This window comes from Brachycentrus maculatus, unplaced genomic scaffold, assembly GCF_059751285.1.
Source record: "Brachycentrus maculatus isolate JH-2025_06_01 unplaced genomic scaffold, ASM5975128v1 h1tg001182l, whole genome shotgun sequence".
Taxonomy (NCBI): domain Eukaryota; kingdom Metazoa; phylum Arthropoda; class Insecta; order Trichoptera; family Brachycentridae; genus Brachycentrus; species Brachycentrus maculatus.
Window position 1 is genome coordinate 1,345 of NW_028281869.1, and position 24,899 is coordinate 26,243.

At 31.1% G+C, this 24,899-nt stretch overlaps 2 protein-coding genes across 2 annotated transcripts; both read left to right on the top strand.

The window, feature by feature from the left end:
- The first annotated feature begins 261 nt into the window (after positions 1–261).
- LOC148299328 (pancreatic lipase-related protein 2-like) lies at positions 262–5,140 on the top strand. The gene is made up of 6 exons (XM_088276182.1): positions 262–384; positions 1,337–1,446; positions 2,341–2,608; positions 2,940–3,182; positions 3,857–4,148; positions 4,896–5,140. Exons 1-6 carry the CDS (start codon positions 285–287, stop codon positions 5,050–5,052), a joined length of 1,170 nt encoding a protein of 389 aa, XP_088132308.1. The 5' UTR covers positions 262–284; the 3' UTR covers positions 5,053–5,140.
- An 8,368-nt stretch (positions 5,141–13,508) lies between these two features.
- LOC148299329 (uncharacterized) lies at positions 13,509–19,859 on the top strand. Its single transcript, XM_088276180.1, has 5 exons — positions 13,509–13,559; positions 14,252–14,399; positions 17,351–17,538; positions 18,048–18,214; positions 19,176–19,859. The coding sequence occupies exons 1-5, from the start codon at positions 13,548–13,550 to the stop codon at positions 19,291–19,293; spliced, it is 633 nt and encodes a 210-aa protein (XP_088132306.1). The 5' UTR covers positions 13,509–13,547; the 3' UTR covers positions 19,294–19,859.
- Positions 19,860–24,899: the final 5,040 nt, after the last annotated feature.

Here is a 24,899-nt window from a genome sequence, read left to right on the forward strand (position 1 = left end):
TAGCCTTAATTTTGAGGCGGTTTGAGGCGGTTGAAAGTGCCACGTGGGTGTTCGAGGCAGCAGGGGACAGGAAAACAAAAAAAAAACGAAAGGAAAAGAAATATTAAATTTTTATAAACGGTGAGAACTAATTCAACCCCCTATTATCTTCATCTTTAAACATTTTAAAATTTGTTGCTAATGGTATAAGACTTCCCTATATTTTTAAACAAAGAAAATTGTTCTTGAACTTTAATATTTTTTTAATGTATTTTGTTGTAGGTGGGTGAGCGAAGAAAGAAACCATGATGCAAATACAAATATTTTTATTAGTTAGCGGGTTGCTGATGGCGATGAGTCAACCAAATAAAACTTTAATATCCAATTTTTTATCTTATTCAAATTGTAAGTTTTACTTTTTTCTTAATGCGTCATCTAGTTATTATTCAAGATGAAAAAAATCTTTGACATTAATACGATGCGTAAATTATTGGTCGTTTAAATTATATAAGGTTAAAGTCTAACCAGGATTACTTTCCCGTACTTATAGAAACTGGTGAAAATGTGTGAATGACTTGTAACATATGCATACCTTAAGGAATCCCAAGTGGCCTAGTCATCGCTGGTATTCTCTTTTCCCTTATTACTTTTCTTCTTCTTTTCCCATATTACACTTATGTGATACCCCCCGAACATTTTCAATTTCGTCATCTGTATCACAAGAAATATAAACTATACCAAGATCAAAGGAATTGGAACAAAGACTGATCACCTTGTCTTAAAATATGTAAAAATCAAATTAACGTCGTGTCAATCCTTTGCAATGTCATATCCCCCATTGGATCCAGATAAGGTTTGGAAGAAAAGTCGTGATATTTTCACGTCACGTCAATAGTAAAAAAAACTTTTAAAACAGATAAACTATCTTAAATCCTTATTTATATTCAAAGCATTTACTTTGTGGTCAAACATTTTAATTGATATTAGTAATGTTAGTAAATAACCACTCACCGACTACTTCCGTCTACCGGTTTCGAGACGTACCCGTCTCTTCGTCAGGACATCCACTACAATTTAACAATCATGCGAACAACACTACACCACACCCACTTAGTACTATTCACATACACTATCACTACACATGCAAAACATGCAGAGCGAGTTGTTAGTCCCACCATGCTTTTGGGAAACTAGTTTCCCAAAATTAATTAATAAAATAGATAATTGATATTAGTAATGTTATTTACTAACATTACTAATATCAATTATCTTAAATCCACTTAAGTTTAATTATGGGTTTCGCATTTAGCTGTCGTTGTAATTAAATTTATACTTTTGAATTTTTTTTTCGTTCCAGGCGAAAAAGTAAAGAAAGCTTTAAAGTATCAATATAATCAGATGGTAGACATGAAAATGGAACCCGACCTGTCTCTTGTAACGTTAGACCTCCTTTCTCCAGGAAATGTGGTAAATTTACTTTTTTATCCTTTCTCATCATTTTTATATTTAAGTAATATCTACCCTCTGATTACTTACAGCGATATAAGGTATCAAACGTTTTGACCAATATTACTAGTCTATTTTTGGTAGGTTGGAAGATATTACTCTTTGGCAATAAGCCCGACAATGAACTTATTTATTTCTATACATGAAGTTTAAATTAATAAATATTTGATACATACATATGTTCGACACCGCTAATCTTAGAAACCACATGTACAAATTGACTCCAGATTTTTTAATATATTTTTTTCCTGGCGTAAGCGAGATTCTGTAAATTTAAAACCCAGTAGGTAGCGACGAAGTCGCGATATGAAAAAAACATTATTTTTTCGGAACCAATGAACCAAATGTCACCAATTTTCGGTAAAATGTTAGTCTAACCTTTCATTCCATGTTTTTCTCGTGGATTACGTATCGCATGCTCTTGTATTGGAACACCTCAAAAAATATGCACAAAAGCTGGCGAAACAAAAAACACTGTGCACACATTAACGGTATTAAATTAATCGATTATGCAACCATATGTTATATTCTGCCATATTTTTCAACGTGTTTCATTTATTCTATCAAAAATAACAATTATTAAGATTTACACAAACCCTTTTTACCAAAAAGCCAGTTTGCCTAACTTTAATTTAATGAAAAGTGCATCCCTACTTCATGAAAAATACATATTTTTGTATTTGACATGAGGAATACAGGATGTTTGGATCCTAATAATACGGGTTTTAACAAAAATAAACGTATTTTATTTTAATGTTATATTACTTATTTTCTTATGATAAACATCATTCTGATGGAAAAATATTAAATGTTATCAAGTAAATATTTTAATATGGATTATGATTTTTTTTTCAGACAAAATACCCGCTCAAAAAAGCGACATCTATTTTAACAGATCCTAAATTTAACATAACCCTCCCTTTAGCTGTCATTGCTCACGGGGTCTCCGCCAAATTTGCGAATGCTTTATATTCATTGGCGAAATCCATTCCTGAGAAATTTGGGACCAACGCTTTATACTTGGACGCTAATGCATTAATTTTAAATAATGTCCTGAGATCTACAAGTTATATCCGATTTATCGCAGAAGAAGTCGCAAAACAGCTGCTTTACTTTGTAGACGGTAAAACTATCAAAAATATTGCTTTAGAAAACAATTTCGTAAAAACGTGTGCAAAGTGATCACTTAAACAAGCCTATGACGGTCATTAGCCCCGTAAATGGGGCTAACGACCGTCATAGGCTTGTTTAATTATTTAAAAATAACTCCTGTAATTTGACATAATCCAGATTTTGTGAGCAAGTATTTGGACACACTGAAAATGTTGTAAACGGTTTATTTATATTTATTTTTTATTTCTTAAGTTAGCTTATATTACTAATGAAAAATAAACTTAAATGGCAAGACGACATTTAAATTATTCAAATTATATTTAAATTGATTTTATTTACAGCCGGCCTTAACTCAAAAGATATTCACCTTATTGGTGCAAGTCTTGGAGCTCAATTGGCCTCAATTATTGGAAAAAGTTTCTATTCACTGTCAGGAACCAAATTGGGCAGGATTAGTGGACTTGACCCAACTGGTCCTTGTTATTACAACAGTTCTTCAGAAGATAGTCTCACTTACGCAGATGCTGATTTTGTGGATATCATCCACACCAATATGGGCACTTTGGGCACCACCCAAGTGACAGGTTTGTTTTAATAAATAATTTATGTATATATATATATATATATATCCATCTCCGTAGTGTAATGGTCAACAAGCTCGGCTACCATTCTGGAGGTCCCGGGTTCGATTCCCAGAGGGGGGTATAATAATATAAGTGACTTTTTTACTACAATATTTATTCAATATTATCCTGGATTGGTACCCTAAGTGGAGGGCTAATCACCTTTTCTTCGTGTGTTAACAACGATCAAGATAACACTGCGTTTATATGATGCAGTGCCCTATGCACCATTGGGGTGCGGATAAGGGTTGGAATGAATATATATATAAATATATATGTATATATATATATATACATATATATATATATATATATATATATATATATATATATATATATATATATATATATATATATATATATATATATATATATATATATATATATATGTGTGTGTATATATATCTGTATAGATTTTTTTCGGTTCGTACTGTCTTTGAAAATGAACTATAAGACAAGAACGCTAATAAGACTTTTACGACGAACCTAAATTCATCGGTGGACTTGCGATGAATACCAAAGTAGCAAAGAATTTCAACTTGTTAATGTTTACCTTTTTTAAACTAAATAGGGATAACTTAAATCACATATGAATTAAGGCAGTATTTTGTTTTCATTCAAATAATATTTTTTAGGACATGTGGACTTCTTTCCCAATGGAGGAGACGATCAACCAGGCACATTCGATCCAATATCTTGTCATATCAGGGGTTACAAATATTTCGCAGAATCCATATTATACCCAGAACACTTCATGGCCGTTAAGTGCCCCGACTGGAAGACCTTCCAGAAAGGAACTTGTACCAACAATGAGAGGGCATATATGGGCTATGGAACATCTTCCAAAACTCGAGGATTATTCTTTCTCAGAACAAAAGCATGGCAGAATTTCGGTCTAGGCGAAGAAGGCACTCGACCCAAACGTGGGTGAGCACGCTTATTGACGATGATTTATTATTTTTAAAATAGGATTATATAATAGTTAAATGGTTGGATAGTAACTAGGGAAAGAAAAACCTTGATTAAAACCAGAGCTCACTGACAATATCTAAATTTTACTACGATGCAACCTTGATTATCCGGATGGAAACAATCATGAAAATTTAAGGAAAAAAGCAGCTTACTTGTTTTTAAGACATGTAGGTGCCTACTTACATACACAATACACCTTAGTACCTACTACAAATATTTTTCATATTTGAATAAGTAAAATAAAATAAAGCTATTCTGAAACACTAAAACTTGAAAGCTTTTCAAATTGAATTATGATGTTAGTAAAATAAACATTTTAAGTATGTAATAAAATAACAACTATATAGTTAACTATATATATTTTAATCAACTATTTATTTAATTATTATAACTAAGTCAACTATATATTTCGTCGTAAACGAAATCATCCGATTAGTCGAAACCAGAAGTGTCGGTTACGACAACACCCGGTCATTTGTCAAATATAATATATGTGAAAAAAACTGTTTAGTTTTATTTTGTTATATAAAATGAAGTTCCAACAACAATCTTCTGTACAAAACTTACAATGTCCTATATAAAGATTCGTTATAACAGGTATTTGTGAAAATCATCATAATTATTATAATATAAAAAAGTTTGTGTGTTTCCCTAAATATGAAACCTAATACATTTTTATAAACCAAAGTACTTAATTTTTAGAAGGGAACAATTCAAATATTGGAACAGTAAGAAGAGAACGTTGATTTTGAACCTACGATTTGAACAAATGACTGCTTTGTCAACTGGGACACATAACTCGAAGTTTCGTAAGAACGCGGTAACAGTTCGTTTCTTGCATATACTTCCTGCTTACTGAATAATGCACTCCACCCACTTTTATTCGTTATTTGATAATAACGCTGCAAGCTTTTCTTGCCAATAAAGTACATTACTTCTACAGAAAATTCTTAATTTCCTTTAGTATTTGACCCACATACTAATAATCCCTCAGCCCGTGTCCATGTACATGTACTCGTACACACACTGACATGCAAATAAGATGCTAAATAATTCTGTCGCAACTGTTACACTTTACAATCAAATATTGGCAACGGGTTCCACATTGATTACTAACCGCAATATAAATGCAACGACATTAAGGACGGAACACACTAACGAAGTGATTTTTTCAGATCAGGGTGCAGATTTCGGGGTAACGTGTAAATTTATAGCTTACTCTTTATTGTAAATATATAAATCGTATGAAACTCTTGAAATTGCGTTATATTTAGACTAGTAGTTAGTTTTCAACAAAATGATCATCGCGGTCCTCCTGATTCGTTGCCATATACTTTCTGAGTACTACATAAATTTACTGTGTAAACTAGGAATATTAGATGAAAATGCCAACTTTATTTTCAAAATTTCAAACAATTAAAAAGTTAAGGCAAAAAATAAAAATAAAATGAGAAAAAATCGAATTTACCCGATTGTACTTAGAATACTGCATCGAATAATATATAAATTAATATATCATATATATTTTTTTTAAATAACTTCAAATAACAATTTGAACTTGTCAGCGTGAAGTTATAAATAAATTGATAACATTATAAATCCTTTTTTTATATTAATGTTCATTCACATACCTAGAAAAATACATACGCACACGCTGCAACAATATATAGTTACAAAATAAGATAATATTTAAAATGAACACGCAAGAATTAGAATTTTAATAAGATTTTAACACTCGTAAATGCCTTAAAATAGATGGAAAAAACATGAGAAGGTGTAGAGTAAATATAAATTCGGGAATGAGCATAGTTACAATATGTAATTAATATGTGTTAGCTGGTTTAAGTGATCACTTTTCACGTACCCTGGTTTTAATATAAACTTCTTCATACAAGTTTTTTTACCGGGATTTCTTGATAAAACTGCGTTTATAAACAACAAATATTTCAATCTAACAACTAGTCTGTGAATGTCAGCAACGACAAAACCCGGCCACTGGTCTAATAAATTAAAAGAAGTAAATATAAACAGTCATGTTCTTTTAATATAAATATGAGTTTATGTATATTTGTGTGTTTATTCTCAATATTACTCTCCTTTAATGTTCATCCTATTAAGATTAAACTTACAAGAGTTATTGTGTGCATGCCCGCAGAAGATTCTCTTAAAAACCGGAACAAAATCGGGAATGGGACAGAAATATTAAGAAAAACTATTTTCACATCATGATTATTTTCTAACATCATTTTGACAAGTAGAAATACAGATAATTTTTTGACATCTCATCAAAGATGAAGAAGAATATAAAAGTCTGGGCATTTACGGGGCTGACGACCGTCATGGGCTGGTTTAAGTGATCACTTTACACACGTGTAACATTCACCAATTCTACCCATTATTGACAACCACACTACTCAAATTCTTGGAAGTTCTATATATATGAACCAATTTAGAAACCTTGTTCTTGAATCACTAGAACTTCACTAGAGACATCTATTGGTGAGATGTAAAGAAGCTCATGTGTGTGATTATAATCCAGGATTCGGATCTCACATACTAATATAAGAGTTTCTGCTTAGTAAAAAGCTTCTTTACATCTCACCAATAGATGTCTCTAGTAAAGTTCTAGTGATTCAAGAACAAGGTTTCTAAATTGGTTGATATATATAGAACTTCCAAGAATTTGAGTAGTGTGGTTGTCAATAATGGGTAGAATTGTTGAATGTTACACGTGTGTAAAGTGATCACTTAAACCAGCCTATAACGGTCGTCAGCACCGTAAATGCCCAGACTTCCATATTCTTCTTCATCTTTGATGAGATGTCAAAAAATAATATGAAAATAACTCCTGTAATTGGAGATAATCCAGATTTTGTGAACAAGTATTCGGACACACTTAAAATGTTGTAAAGAAATACAGAGTTTTTCTTCAGAGAGAAGTTGTTAATGCGTTCATCAATCAGAACGCTTTTTTAATTGAATTCTGAACAAAACTGACGTTTAAGTAAACTATAAAGATGGTGAAATAATAGGGCAATATTTTCAAGAGTAATTAAATAATTTGTGGAAATACAAGAAAAAGTAAGTAATCCTTAGGCAAGCAAGAAATGTGTGCTTTACATATTGATTTCAATTAGTATTTTATTAAATCCAGTTCCTCCACAGTGCATAACTAATATTCTTTATTTAAGTAAAGATATCAATAAATATCTTGAAAAAATGCCTCTGTGAAATTGAATTGAGTATTTGTTTCCAATAATTTAAACAAATCAAAATATTGTATAAAATAAAGCTACGTATTTCAATAATTGCACATAATAATTATAGTAAAATTGCTCTTTTAAGCCTTGATATGACGGTGTGTATTATATGGATAATTGTATAATCTATATTATTTATATGCACTTACAACTCCTTTGTGATGTGAAGATTTTTATTGTAACCGCCGTCGATATTATTCTCATCTAGGTCAATATAAGTACCGAGATTATGGTTTAATACGAATAAAAAAATGCATTCAATTATTCGGGTAACAGAGATTTAAAATATATGTATGTATACCCGTATATAGTTAGAGTGCTAAACTCTTACGTAGGGAGTAATAGTTTGTCATAAAACAGGCGATTTCCTGGTTTCTAATGATGAAGGTTGAACGTAGTTCTATTATATTTGTTGTTAATGATACCTTAATTTTAAAAAATATTCTTTCATTTTTCTCTACTTAAAAATGATCAACGTATATTAAAATACAACCTTAACAAATTAAATAAAATAAAAATTAAATTAATTTTTACTAAGATTTTCACTAACTCGTATCAAAATATGGCAATCCAGTGATCCAAATTAATTAAATGATCGTAGATCAATCAGCTTTTGGATGTATATGGATATAATTTTCAAAAATATATGAGGCAAATGTGGTTGGTAATAGAAGCAGAAGAAGACCGAGGAAAACTTGGCTTGATCAAGTTTTCCTCGGTCTTCTTCTGCTTCAACTATTTAAATGTGGTCAGGTCAGGAGTGATCGGCGGGTGTGTATGAGGAGTTGCGTGAATATGGAAGACTGTTTGCAAGAACAGATTGGTATTGTGTACGTATATATTTATTCATATATATACAAAACTTATAACTTACTAACCATCACGCCGCTTTCCGCAGGGGTTGGCAGAAAAAATAAAACGCAAAACATGTCTCAGTACCCACATACCTTTAATTTTACAACTGTAAATAAAATAGAGTTTGAAGTCTTTGACATCCTATTTTTGCAAAACTTATGAGAGACAATTATGTGCCGGTCTTTGTTCTACTGGAAAACAGAACGCGTTTCGTTATGCGTAGGTAATAAAATGAGTAATACCTAACATTATAATCATTATCTGCGATTGTTTCAAGGACCTTTGTATAAGAACATAATTAATATACAATAGGTACCTGCACATGTACTACATGGAAAATTCATATTTAGTACCAACGACATTTCGCTTACTCCATTCAAGAACGTCATAAATCAAAAATCGTCAATTTTCAGTTGTGCATGTTTTCGGAATGCCCAAAAAATGTACTATATCCCAGCAAAAGAGGCATATTTTTTACTTAATAATTACCCACTACAGGGCAGAAAGTGTTGTTTTTGCATTTTAAAGAAAAGGTGTTGTATAATTTTTTTTTTTAAATACACTAAATATTTTTCAAATGGAGAAAAAACCTTCAGGTTTTACCTAAAAAGATCTGTTGCACGGTAAAAAGTTCAATAAGTGGCTTGATATTTATTTTTAATACATTGTATTATATTTTTAAACATTAAAAAAGTTCTCCTGAAAAATCAAGTTTTTTGATTTATGACGTTCTTGAAAGGAGTAGGCGATTTGTTACATTTTACAAACTATACTATTTTAGGGCATACATACATATTTACATATACATAAATTTTATACATTACTTGATCTAAGTATTTGTGTCGAGAATACTCCCTAAGTTTAAGAGTAAAGGAAGAAATTACACATGACAGATATCGTTTACAGCTTCCCTTTATAGTAAAATGAAATGTAATCAATTTTCAAAAAAAAACATTTCATACACAATTTAACATACTAACAGTATAATACTATCCTAATCATTCATTGTTCACTTTGAATATCATATTTTCATACTAGGATTATTTTTTATAGATTTTGAATGGTTTATAATGATGAGAAGTATCCAATTAAATATTGAATTAAGCTGTACGGGGTATTTATTTAAGATTTTTTTAATGTATCCAATACTCCTTTTTTATATATATTTTTTAAGCCTAAGTTTTATTAAAAACAGAAATCAAGTTATGGGTTCGAACTCAGAAACTGACCAAAATTACAGGATCACATCCCGATTTTAGTAAGAATTCCATGGTATCTCACTTAATTATGGAATAACCCATTTGGTTATCAAAGAGTGTCTTAGAAAACAAAAGATGGGGAACGTAAGTTTAGAAAATATTCCTTCCGCACCCAATGATGCATAGGGCACTGCATCGTAGCGATGGAGTGTTATCTAGATCGTTAATTGAATGTTAATTGCTGTTTATTGTTTTTATATTTTGCTATGTATTAGTTTTGGTTATTTAAAAAAATATTTTTTGTAACTTTATTATCTGTGTTCCAGTCTTGTTAACCTTAATCCCATGTCCAAAAATGAGAAACAGATATTAAAATGAATGCAAGGTGATCAGACCTGAGCTCTTTATACTAGTCCAGGGTGATATTAAATAAATATGAGAGTGAAAATCACCCATATTTATTTTATCCCCCTGAGAATTGAACGCGGGGCATCCAGCACCGGTAGCCTAACGCGCTGAACACAACACTACGAATGTGAAAAATATATTGATCACAATATCCACTCTTCTTAAAAATAAATACATTTTGGATTTATTTTGCAACAAGTGGTGGCGTCCCCCTACACCAGATTCACAACGAGTGTTACAACCCAACTACGCCACGGCGCGGCGTCATAAGAGTCATCAGTCAAATTGTAAATATTATGTCTGAAGTACAAGCTCAGTAATTAGAAATTTCAAGTTTACGTATGGAATATTTCGAAACTGAATTAATCCCGGATTATGAGCACAAGGTTACAAAATTTAGATTTCAATGTTACGGTAACTAAGACATTTTTAATTGCATTGACAGAGTGCATTCCAATGGTACCCTAAAGCCTTATAGCTTTGTTGAGCGATAACACAAGTGTCGTATTATTTTACAAATCTTATATCTATACAAAAACTTGATGTTACATAATGAGACGTCATGTTGGTTATTCAAAATACATTGTGTGACAAAATGAAAATAAATACTGTGAAACCTCGAGGTACAAACTTCTCTGATTACGAAAGAATTTAAGCTTACGAATATGAAATAATCCTTTCTTGGACTAAGATCATTATCGTGGACTGGAAAAGCTTTATTGTGATACATAAATTAACATGTAAGAGAAAGATGAACCAAAAAGGATATATTAAAATTATTTGTTTAACGAAATGAATTAAGTTACAAAGTTTCGTTGCAAAATATCACTTCCTTAAACTTTTCTTGCACACTATAAATTTAATCAATGATGTGCACTTTGCATCATTATTATTATTTAATTTAAAAAAAATACACTTGAAACGAACCTTATAATACATTTTTAATGAAAGACCAATTTGGTCAGTTTTATGCACCAGGGACGAGTTTCCAAACGACTGTTATCATTTCCTAACATTTATTTTATTTTCTAAGTAATATAATAACTTAAAATTTGGTTCTAGACTTTTTTTTACAACTTATCAGTATTATCTAGAATCTATATATTTATATTAAAATTATTTAAGAAAACACTTGTAGTTTCGGAAGCTAAGCTTCCATTCACATGTCTAAATGTAAACTAAAACATAATTATATTGATTTAAAAAATATTAGGTTTTTCGCCAAATAGAAATAATATTGATTAAGGAATTAACATCTAAATTGTCTTATTCCAATTAATCATTACGATTTTAATTTTTTTATAATGTGTTAGATAAATTGACTTGTTAATTCTAAAAAAAAATGTCTATTATGCATTGTTTCTTCTTGGAACGAAATCATATTGCTGCAATTCGGCTTACGAGCAGTTTTACGGAACGAATAAGTTCGTATCTCAAGATTTAACTGTAAAATGTTTATCTCATAATTTCATAACGAAATCGAAACTATAATCATAAAAGCATAATAAATGATTATTAAAATATCATTCGGTACATTGAAAACACATATCTCTATTTCAACGCAATATGAAAATAAGACTTTTAGAAAATATTATTGAACAAAGAAATAATATATTGTACTTACGACTATCATTAAGCGTAGTGACTTTTAATATAGGGCATAAAACCATTCATACAAATACTGATTTAGTGGTAGAGGTCACAAGGAGATTGTTAGTAAAAAATGTTTTAGCGAAAAATCGATAAGTCATGATTGTGTTGTATTAAAACCATTTTTTACTGCCTAATGCGAGTATTGTTTAATTTAATCTAGAATAGATATTGACCAGGTCATAAGATCAAAAACTAAGTAAGTACTCAATTTACTTCCTAAGTTCATAAGCTATTCCATAACCATATACATACATGTATGACGTTTGTAAATGAAAATTAAAATAAAACAGTTCGGATAATTACGTATTGTATTCGTTAATATTAAAGGCTTCAACAAAATGTTATTCACGTTTTTTTAAATTATATTTTAATTATAATTTTCAACAGGATTAAGCTATGAAATGCCTCTTAAAGTAAGTAAGCTTGAACAAACGTAAGATTAATGAGTATGTGCCCATAAATTTTAAATAGATAGTAGATTGTACCTGTTTAGTCAGTTATTATAAATTAAATAAATGGCGATACAATAAGTTGTTTATATTACTAAATTAGAAAACCTGCTGATTTGATTTTTTCCCCTGATATCTACTTGGTTTTGTACAATTATATCCATGTAAGCAGTGTTTTTAATATGCCCGTCTATTTTATAATAGTTATTTATCACTCTATGAAAAAACATGTTTTTTACTAAGTGACTGTTTTTTATGAGCATGAAATAGTAACATAAATTTAAAAAAAACACACAAACATTTTGCAATAAACATATTTTACTGCAGTTTCAGGAAAATGAACTTTGATAAAATATTGATATATTTTTTTGAAATTTACATTTTATATTATTCGTTCATTAATTATGTACATTTTGGCGTTCTCGTTCAGGTTATTAATATTACAGCAGATGTTTTTACTAATGCATTGCATTAAATATTAAATATTATATTTTTTTCTTCAAAATCGAACTCTAAAGGTGTCCAAAAAAAAGTTTATAAAATACCGTCGAACAACACGGTTACGTTTATCTAAATTATAAAGATGATAAATTAAAGAATTGAAAAAGAAAAATCATAAATCATAATGGACACAAAAAATAATTTACACAAAAATGACAAAAGATGAATAAGAAAACATTTACATATTTAAAATTACATGCACTTTGAGAAGAGTCATTATGATGTATACCTATTACCAATTATAATTGGAAAATCATAAGAATTAAAAAATATATATCTGCAGATCCAGATGAGTAAAACAATCACTGTAAAGCTTCCTCGAAAAAAAGTAAAACATAGATACAACAGGTGAAATAGTATTTTTATACTCAGCAGTCTTCATCGGAATATTCAGTTTATTCGTTAAAATGATATTTTATCCTTACACACCTTAATTGTCCTGACACAATTAATATTACCAATTTGATTACCCTTAACAAGAATGGTACTTTATATGCGTCTGAAAGTAGTTATAAATACTCCATTTTGTTACCAGTTATTTTGATAAAATTTTTAATATCTTAATTAAAATTTTATTTTGTGTATAAAAAGGTAATCATTTTCATACGTATGCATAAAGGTTTATTCCTATACACCAAAACTAACAAAGTCATTGAATCTGACAAAACATTTTCCATATGATATTACATAGGTACCTCTTATCCTGAATTTGATTGTTTACACGATTTCGGTCACGATAGTAAAATTATAGTCCCCTGACACGTATCCGGAAGGCCCGATCCACTTCCAATGCTAGGTCGGTAATTAGAAATATCCTTTTAGGTGGAATGCGTTACTACCGTCACTGCCGAGGCGTAAGGTATATCCTATAGAGTATAGAGCCACGATGGCGATCGCCGGGGGGAGGGGGTAGGGTGTCGCCTCTAAGGAGGTATATATAAAGCTACAAGAAACTTAAGGACGTATCAGTAAAGCACCAGTGGTGACCAAAGTACTAGTTCGATCTATTGTGAAGGGAACGTTATCAAAATGATCAGCAAGGTACGTAACGGTCAACGGCTCGCATTGTCCGCAAACATTTCAACAACTATATTACTACATATATCATTGATAGTACCTATCTATTTTTTATTACTTAACTTTTTAAATCACATGCCCAAATTTAAAAGTTTTACCTTCCATCGTTTTGAAATTAAAATACAACCCCCTTAATGAAACAGGAAATAAAAAGTAGAACAATATAATACGTGTATAACAACATATAGTTTGGAATAAGTAATTTTTAAATAACTGATATATGGAAAAATTTACTCTTGATATCGAAATGGGGATACCTAAAATTATGTACAGTACATATGTATAAAAATGTGTTTTATACATATGTACTCATCCATATGCTAAGATATTTTATTTGGTTAATGATTCGCCAAATTAGGTAAACCAATAACAAAATTAAATATCATGTAATTTATCAATTATTAAAGGGTTTATTTTGTATAGGACTCAAACACCAACAAATATTACCCTTTCGATGATCAAATTGATCATCGATTCGATGTGGTGCACTATGCACCATCTAGGTGTAAACAGGGGTAAACAAAAATATGTATCAAGTCAGTGAGATTTTACAAAATTATCCATTTAATTATTTTTGAAGAAACACATTAATAATTAATGTTATCGAAAAAAGGTTGAAATATAATTTTATATGATTGTATGTTTAATATTTGCAGGTTGTGTGTCTGTTAGCCATGTTGGGTGCCTCCCAGGCCGGGATTATTGCCGCCCCCGCCCTCGCGCACGGGTATGCCGCCCCAGCGTACTCCCACGCCTATGCCGCCCCTGCTCTCTCTCACGGATATGCCGCCCCTCTTAGCCTTGGTATTTAAAAAAAAATGTTTTTTTATTCTTCTAACCCTTATCCGCATCCAATGGTGCATACTGTACTGCATCGTATTGACGCAGTGTTATCTTGATCGTCACTTACATGAAGGCAAGGTTATCACTCCTGCGCTTCAGGGACCAGTCCAGGGTTATATTAAATAAATATTAAAGCATAAAATCACTAAAAAAATCACCCTCTCCTGAGAATCGAACCCGGGACCTCCACCAAGGTAGCTAAATACGTTAAAATACGGAGATTCTTATCGACCGGTTACATATTTAAAATAAATATTTTAGTTTTAATAAACTTTTTAAGCTGTAATTATTTGTATTTATTACTAATGATTATGCAACAAGAAGTCTAAATTCGATGCACGACTAGGTCAACGGAGATAAAGTTTTATAGCATTATGTTACTTTTAATTTAGACAATACTGCTTGAAGTCTTTCTCACATGTCTTAATAATTCTATCAGTTATATAAAGTGAGAGAAGGAGCTCAGATAAAGGACATTACCGCTATGCTGCATTAACAGAAATGAAGTATTGGTAATAAATAATAATAGCAAGTATAGCTAGCGTACATGGGGTCACAACTGCTTATATCAACGAGTCCCTTTTGAAAATAACCTTAGCTAATAAAAAAAAATGGAATCATATCTTTCATGATGACACGATTATTCTTACAAAGTCAAGTCAGTAGCTGAAAACGAAAGTGCTCCACATTTCTCTCACGTAACATTGAATTCGTGTTACTGGTCCACTGGCTACGCTCGCTTTCGTTCAGAATAATTCACGGCCAAGAGCGACCTCATCTCGCCTCCGCTATGCTGCAAGCTATAATGCTACAGCCAGCGTTAGATAGCCGGACGGCAGTAGGTACTATAACTTGTCTCGGGCGGTTACTAGCTACATTTGACGGAAGAAATTACTGTGAAAGAGTGATTAAGGCATGGAATTGGCGTTACGCATCACGCCCATTGAAGAAAAATAATGACTATTTTATATGATAATAATATTAAAATATATTTTTCTTATCTTGTTTTTTAAACACAAAACTTCAATATAAATATAAAGTTTAACTTGCTTTAAATTATGTAAGTCCCGACTTGCTTTATGACACAAAATAAAATAATTACCTGAAAAAATATAGTATAAAAAATATTAAATCCTTTCAACTTATTTATCCTACGCTGTTTTTATGTAAAACATTTTTTCATCCATTATTTTTTTTAATTGAAAATATGTGTAAACATTGTATTAGACGTTTAAAATAGATAAACTTATATTATTTTACTTACACAGGTGAAATTTTTAAAATTCAGTGTTTATAAAATAACAACATTTTGAGTGTGTCCAAATACTTGTTCACAAAATCTGGATTATCTCCAATTACAGGAGTTATTTTCATATTATTTTTTGATATCTCATCAAAGATGAATATGGATGAATATGGAAGAATATGGAAGTCTGGGCATTTACGGGGCTTACGACCGTCATAGGCTGGTTTAAGTGAATATATATATAGAACTTCCAAGAATTTGAGTAGTGTGGTTGTCAATAATGGGTAGAATTGGTGAATGTTACACGTGTGTAAAGTGATCACTTAAACCAGCCTATGACGGTCGTAAGCCCCGTAAATGCCCAGACTTCCATATTCTTCCATATTCATCCATATTCATCTTTAATGAGATGTCAAAAAATAATATGAAAATAACTCCTGTAATTGGAGATAATCCAGATTTTGTGAACAAGTATTTGGACACACTCAAAATGTTGTAAATAAATTATCTGGTCAAATTATAAGCTTAATAATAAAAATGAAAATGGTATTTTCTGGCGTTTCTCATGTGTGTGATTATAATCCGGGATTCGGATCTCACATACTAATATAAGAGTTTCTGCTTAATAAAAAGCTTCTTTACATCTCACCAATAGATGTCTCTAGTGAAGTTTTAGTGATTCATAAACAAGGTTTCTAAATTGGTTCATATATATAGAACTTCCAAGAATTTGAGTAGTGTGGTTGTCAATAATGGGTAGAATTGGTGAATGTTACACGTGTGTAAAGTGATCACTTAAACCAGCCTATGACGGTCGTAAGCCCCGTAAATGCCCAGACTTCCATATTCTTCCATATTCATCCATATTCATCTGTGATGAGATGTCAAAAAATAATATTTATAAAATAATTTAATTATACTATTTAAGATAAAATATGGCTTGGATATTTAAACCACGAGACTTTCACAAATTGAGATGATAATAATAATACACAAAAATGATCGCTTTAATGATTGCATTGCTTACATTTAACACATTCGTAATATAAAAATTGTTTCCTTATTTTTTTACGAATAATAAACATAATTTTATGTACGTATCGTAAAATGTTTAAGATACATAGAAACAATTAAAGCTTGCTGTTTTGTAACTAACAAAATAGTATATCAGAACGCATTATCTTTAAAATGGCGCTAATAAAATTTCTCGATAAAAATGTTTAGACTAAATTGAATTTCTTGAGACCGTATAGCTGGCTACATATATGTTCAATACGTTGCATTTTATATCAAAATAATCGCGGAAAATAATTTGATTTCATACGAAATAAATACGGTGTGGTCGTTCTGTGGATATTCGAATTAAGTGGTAGTTATATATGGGTAGTTGCGCGCACCAACTGTCACAATATCCGTAACATATTAACCTTAAGTTATCGTGTTCACGCTGGAATGCTCATGAAGTTCTGCATGGCAGCGGACGGCCGCGAAAGACAAAGGATGTCATCATAATCTAGCGGAAAACAGCCGCAACATCGATTAATGAAGAACGCGTTCCAAAATTCAATACCGATAAAAAAAAAATGGGAAACGCGGAAATGCCGCGAGCATTGTGCAATACAAGAATTGTCACGCATCTTCCAATTTTTAATTTAATAATTTTTAGGTCACTCCGTCCTGTCTCACGGATATGCCGCTCCCGCCTACGCCGCCCATGGTTATGCCGCACCAGCCTACGCCACTCATGGTTACGCCGCTCCCGCCTACGCCGCCCATGGTTATGCCGCCCCAGCCTACGCCGCTCACGGTTACGCCGCACCCGCTCTCATCAAACATGCTCCCGTCGAGGTCTACGTAAGTTGAAATTAAATCAATCATACACATGTGTTACCTGCCTAGTTTATACGAAGTGAATAATGTAGAATAATATGTAGTTAATTTGCCACCAATTTTAAAATTAATTATATGAAAGTAAGTATGGTACATACTATTTTGCCAATAAAATTGAACGCGAATTGATATTAATTTTGCATTATGCTTAAAGATTATTTAATGAAACATGATCCGAATGTAAAAAAGTTCATTTTTATTACGAATAAGTAAATTACTATATTACCCAAAATCTGAGTATCTTAAAACAATTATTGTATTCGTTTTGCAATTTAATTTGTTGTTGTTATGAAATCATATTGAAAATGGTTTATTTCTAATAATTAGCTCAATCGATTTTTATAATGGGAATTTAAATGCCTTGTTTGTAAGGGAAAGCACTAATTTAGATCGTGAAATTTTCAGTGTTTTGAACGCCATTTGACGATTTTAGTTCACATTTCCTAATATGAAAATGTGGTGTGTCTTTGCAGTCTCATCCCAAATACGAATTCAACTACGGAGTAGCTGATCATCACACCGGAGACCAGAAGAGCCAGTGGGAAGCCAGAGATGGTGATGTCGTGAAGGGACAGTACTCCCTCGTGGAACCCGATGGCACCGTGAGGACCGTAGACTACACCGCTGATGACCACAATGGGTAAGGATACCTGACTTTTTTTGTCAACGATATGATATTTGAGCAGGTCCGATACCTTGCGGGAAACACTCGCTTGCACAGCGCGGGTGTAAACTGTGCGCCTTTGAGTTGAGCTTAGACTATAATATTTTCTGATTTGATTCGATGATTTCATTTTGTTTGACGAAAAGCACTACAAAATTAAGAATTTATAGTTGCCTTCAAATGTAGGCGCCTTACAATGTGAGTTGTGTGCTTCATGTAACATATGAAAGGGTACATTGTAAAACGTGGCATACATACTCCCTGTTCAACGGTAAACGACATCGTATACTACCTTGCCCGCGGTGCTGGTTATCGAAAATATAATCAAAATTATACGATTTAGTGCTTATGTATAAAATCAGAAAATTAGATTCAAATTCAAACGTAGTATTTTGAAGTTAAATTTCATGAACTCCAAAACGGATTAATTTATTTAATATTGATCCTTATAGGAATTATTGTTTCTGGTTACGAATGGATCGCAAGAATTCAAATTCGTAACCCGAGGCTCCATTGTATTTTTAATCAATTGATAAAATATTTAACAAAAGATTTAAATTGGAAACAAAATGTGAAAAAGAAGGTTTGCAGTAGACAAAAATTGATGCGGCAATAGGACACAAAGATCTATCAGATATACTGGTGTCTTATTTAGAAAATATGACAAGACGAATAGGACAAACAAATGAGCTCTAAGATTTTAAATCCATTGTGTCTATTGTTTTTGGGGATAAAACTTATCAATATATTATTAACAAATATCATCTTTATTACATATAAACTATATATGCTTTAAATCCTTGTTTATAATAGGTAAGAATAATTTTCTAAGGCAACTAATAAATGTTTAAAAATTAAAAATTAAGGAATCAAATCAAATAATATGGGTTAAAGTAAATATGATTTATTGTCTAACATCAATGTTGAAATATTTCAGCTTCAACGCGGTGGTGAGCAAGTCCGGTCACGCTGTGCACCCCGCCGCCCCCGTGGTCAAGGCCGTCGTGGCCGCCCCGTTGGCCCACGCCGCCCCCTACTACCACGGATACCATTAAGCCCGACTCCCTATTAGCCCATCATCTCCAACATCGATATTTATTATAACACATACCAACATCCCAACGTGCACTTCTTCGTGTATCAAAGAGCATCTCATACAATCATTTTTATTTTTCCGACGTTTGTGTGTAGCAAACGTGGGTTTAATTTTCATATTTTTTGTGTTTGATATCTCATGATATGATGAAGGAGTTTATTCATATTATTTATAATCACGGTATGCTTTGTGATCGCTTAAAAGTGAGAGCGATAGTAATTTTTCACAGACTTAATACAACTTTTTTTTTCAATATCATTTATAAGACCTTCTCAAATGCATTGGAAATTATTATTACTATGAAGTATCTATTCTATTTTAAATACTATGGTTTATTTATTTCCATCATTCGACTGATTGTAACTTTCTTAGTAAGCTTAGACCTCTCATACCATGTATGTATTATTTTATTTTTTGTATACCTCTACCTCACACTGAGTACATTCTTCTTTATATTATTTATTATTAATAGTATTGAGCTGTAGAAAAATTACTTGTTTTAAATCATCCATTGTAAATATATGTTTTAAACAACAAAGCATTTTAATAATATATTATATATATATATTTATATAAATACTCATGAAAAATGTTTAAAAAAAATAAATACTTTTATAAAATCTGTTGTTTCAATTAAGCTGCTGATTCCAATGCATAATAATTATATAAGAGTGTTGGTAATAAAAATTTAACTCTCCAATAGAACTGAAAATTATATTTTTTATAACCATGGCACTAATAACTACTTAACATGGACTTTTTTTCTACTCCACCAAAAATATAGTTTTTTTAACTGAGACTAGGCAGTGATTATAAACATAAGCTGAAAAGGGTCACTAAAAGTAAACGTTCTTAAACGTACCCCGTGAAATCATTATACTCATACTTAGATATTCAACAATAGTTAAATGTCACATACATGCAATAATAACTTGCATCTTATTTAAACATCAAGTTTTGTTCTATCTTTTTTAGATATATATTGTTTATATTATTAGTTCAACGTATCGAGAAATAAGGGTTAATCCAATAATTTATCAACATTTACAAAAAATATTTATTTAGATTTTCATCTCTGTTGGGATATCAACAAAAAAATATTGCAAACGTTAAATCGAGGAATACTAAGAAAATGTCAATGATTGAAAATAAAATGTAAAACTACAATGTATTTAATCTAGTTTAATGAAATTGTTTATAACAATGAATAATTTTTTTTAAAGAGAGGAACCTATTTGTGTTTTTTTTTATTATTTACAAAAAATCTTCAATTTCATACTATTTCTGTGAGCCTAAGCAGCTCATTATAAAAAATAGGTATCAAACTGTGGTAGAGTTGGTTCGAACCGAGAAACTCTGACTCAAGAGTGCACGACACTAACCATGGGACCACAAACCGACACTTTTATATTCCATCTGTATGCGTTATTGGATTTAGAAGTTACATGAGTATTAGATTTTTGGGGAATAAACTAGGATCCAGAAAAACCAAAAGATGTGACACGACCTCCCTTTCCGTAGTTAGGACCACGAGTGTGTAAAAATATATGTATAATAAAATATTAATATAAATATTTTATTATTTATATACATACGAGTATAAGGCCTATTAAAAATGTATATTTATACAAACGTAGAGACAGTCCACAGTTAAGTGTGATTATGTGAAACATATCGTAGTCGTACAGGAGAATGTGACCAACTAATAAAACGTAAAATGTTCAGGAAAGCCATGTAAGTCACTTTTGCTTGGCAATAAAATAAACATCAATGCAGTTAGTCATTTTTAACAAGTCAATATATATTATATTTCCTACTTTAAAATCCTTTGGGATTTTTTAAGGCAACATTAAGCTAGTAAGATATCAAATAGTCAATGATCACGTTTTTGTAAAAAATGCACTTGGTCACATTCTCCTGTATGACTACGATATATATGACAAGGAATCTTATGTGTAGGTGTTACAGAGGATAAATGCGCGAATAAGTATAGGATTGAGCCAAGAAAGAAACCATTCTCGAATTAATAGACGTAGAGTAAAGATTTCCTAAGAGTCGGTTATTAGTCGTGTAAACTGTCACAGCCGAGTTATTCATATAATCCCATTCCCAGCACACTACCGTTATCACTACATTATCGATCCCTTACTGAGCTTGAAGATATCGTATTTTTTGTACAAAGCTTCTGAGGGATACTAATAATATTTATTATGGATTAAAATAATTTTAATAGACAAAGATGAGATAAAATATAGAGGATGAGAATCTATTGCTATCTAATGAACTTTTCGTTAAAATAGTAAACTTTTAAAATGTATTCATTGATTGATTTGGTAGTTGCTTTGTAGTAAAATATAAATCCATTTTTAATTAAAATTTTGCTTGGTATATACAAATATTTTTAAAAATCTATTGTAATACGTTTTCCGATGCATTCTGCATCAACACCTTACCCAAAGAATACATTAGAAAATGTTTATTGGATAAATGCTAGGCTCTCAGATAATACTATTATATTGGAATTACGCCGTGCGACATCTATTCACACAAGTGCGTACTAAAATATAATAATTTTTCGTCCTGTAATTACTTTATAGCAATCAACTAATTTGTTTCATTTAAACATTTGATAGATTGGGTTAGTACAAGATACATACTTACATACATGTATGTATAAATGTAAAAATCTAAATTGGTTTTTAATTCGCTTAGATAAATTATTATCTTTCATTTCGAGACAAAAATGAACACTTATAAAATAAGATACATTCATTTTTTTAAATGAATTTTTATTTTTATTTACAAGACGTGATATTATAATACTGTATATTTCGGTTTTTCAAGCAAACCCTGTGTTGGGTTGAAATTCTTTTACTTTTAAATTACAATTAATAATCAAAGAAAAATCAAAATATCATAATAAGTGGAAAAAATTCAATAATCCACGTGACTATGATACATTTGTTTTGCTTCGGGCCAGACAAAAAAAAGTACAAAAAGAGTGTTTTCGTAAATTCATAATTGATTGTGAAAAAGCCATTATTGGCGACCCAAAACCATTCTGGACTTATATCAAGGGTAAACGTAACTCTAATAACATTCCATTGAATATGCAGTATCAAAACCATATATCTAACAATGCCCAGGAAGTAGTTGACAACTTCTCAAGATATTTTAATTCAGTCTATACCCAAAGTAACTCGGTCGATAAGGCCTCTACTGATTCTACATTCTCTGAGCGTTTATGTAATGTTAAATCATCAATCTATGCCTCTTCTGATGACGTACTCAAAATTATTACTGAATTGGATGCTAGCAAAGGTGCTGGAAGTGATGATACTCTGCCTTTATTTGTTGTTAAATGTGCAAGTCAACTCGCTTTACCTCTTTCGATCTTGTTCAATCGCTCAATAAAAGATGGAGTCTTTCCTGATACCTGGAAGAGAGCACTCATCATCCCTATACATAAAAGTGGTGCCAAAAATAAAGTCGAAAATTATAGACCTGTCTCAATCTTACCAGTATTTGGTAAAATTTTTGAATTGCTTGTTTACAATCACTTATTATTTGAAGTTGCTTTACACATTCCAAATGAGCAACACGGTTTTATGCGCAAAAGATCCGTAGTCTCTAACTTAGCCCTGTTCACGACAGATATTACTGAATATATGGCCGGAGGATTGCAAGCTGACGTGATATACACGGATTATTCTAAGGCATTTGACCGTGTTGATCATTTGTTAATTATAAAAAAATTGAAAGGAATTGGTATATGTAATGATCTTTTAGGTTGGTTAAGGTCTTATATAAGCAATAGAAGTCAAGCAGTCGTAGTTGGGGGTCATACTTCTGAGTTTTCGTTGCTTCCTTCAGGCGTCCCCCAAGGTAGCCACCTAGGGCCACTTCTATTTAATATTTATGTACATGACATAGGTAATTGTTTGATTAACTGTAAATTCATAATGTATGCTGACGATATGAAGGTGTACTTAAACATTCGAGATACTAATGACTGTCATAGAATGCAAGAAGATCTAAATAGATTATCCGTGTACTGTAAAAATAATATGTTATCTCTTAATCCGGATAAATGTTTAAAGATTTCATTCAACAGAAAAAAAACGCTATCAGTTACAATTACAACTTAAATAATATTAATATTAAATCTGTTTCAACAATTCGCGATCTAGGTGTAATACTCGATGAAAAATTAACTTTTAATCATCACATTGAGAGCATAACCGACAAAGCACTCAGAACACTTGGATTTTTATTACGCACAATTAAACCTTTTAATAAAACGATCACTCTTAAAACGGTATATTTTTCTTACGTGCGTAGTTTACTTGAATTTTCGTCGCCAATTTGGTCTCCTTCTCATAAAAATCACTCGGATAAAATTGAAAAAATACAAAAAAAAATCGTAAAAATCTTAAATCGTAAAGAACATATTTTTTTCGCCGACTACCGCGAAGCGTGCTCATTCCATAAAATCCAAACTCTTGCTGATAGACGTACGATAGCTGATATGGTTTTACTAGCTAATATCCTTTCTGATAATATAGATTCACCAGAACTGGTTACCCGCATCCATTTTAGGGTACCGCAAAGGCAAACGCGTTATAATCAACTTTTTCAAGTACCTAAATGTAACACTGATTTTGCCAGAAATACTACAATTAACCGCATTATGGATACTTATAATAAAATGTTTAATGACGTAGATATATTTGGGAAAAGCACTAATTCCATAAAAAATGACATAAGCAGGAAATTAGGTGAATGATTGATCGTTGCCGTTTGTTCAACAAGCCAACTGTTTAAATAGGTACTACACACACACACACACACACACACACACACACACACACAGGATTTTTTGTAATTGGCCATAGTTTGGTTAATTAATGTTGTATAATATATTGTTTGGGCTGTAAAAATCCCAAATAAAATAAAATAAAATAAAATAAAAACAATACTATGCAGTATGTACGATACACACAAAGTAAATAACTATTATTTTAAGCACAAAAGCAAATACTGTAGCTAAAAAACATTTTATTAAATGAAAAACATGATATTTTATAAATATATTCAGCATTCATATGAAATGTGAATATTTTACAATCACTGTCAATCCTGATCTCTGAGCAAACTATGACTTCACCGTGTCTCTACCAATTAAAATATTTTTATTTTTTATTTAATAATCACTTTATTATCACTTTAAAATTATTACTTTATTATGGTTTTAAATTAATTAGAGACCACCCGAGAGGTCACATGTTTGTTTACGTCCTTCTTTTTTAATTAATGTATTTTGGATATTTTTTTTTGTTTTTTAGAATGTCTAAAAAAATCAAACCCTTATCTACATGGGGAACTACATCATATAAACGCAGTATTATCTTGATCGTAAACACATGAAGAAAAGGTGATCAGCCCTCCGTTTCAGGTACCAGTCCAGGGTAGTATTGAATGAATATTAGAGTGAACAAATCACTTAATATTTATTTGACCCCCCTGAGAATCGAACCCGGGACCTCCAGAACGGTAGCCGAATGT

What these genes read in the sequence shown, in the direction of transcription:
- LOC148299329 (XM_088276180.1), top strand. An exon ending in TGCCGCCCCTCTTAGCCTTG is followed by an intron (nt 14,400 to 17,350) that starts GTATTTAAAAAA and finishes AATAATTTTTAG; the next exon opens with GTCACTCCGTCCTGTCTCAC. An exon ending in ATGCTCCCGTCGAGGTCTAC is followed by an intron (nt 17,539 to 18,047) that starts GTAAGTTGAAAT and finishes GTGTCTTTGCAG; the next exon opens with TCTCATCCCAAATACGAATT.
- LOC148299328 (XM_088276182.1), top strand. Translation starts at nt 285, where the DNA reads ATGATGCAAATACAAATATTTTTATTAGTTAGCGGGTTGCTGATGGCG. An exon ending in GCTGCTTTACTTTGTAGACG is followed by an intron (nt 2,609 to 2,939) that starts GTAAAACTATCA and finishes TTTTATTTACAG; the next exon opens with CCGGCCTTAACTCAAAAGAT. An exon ending in GGCACTCGACCCAAACGTGG is followed by an intron (nt 4,149 to 4,895) that starts GTGAGCACGCTT and finishes CTTAATTTTTAG; the next exon opens with AAGGGAACAATTCAAATATT.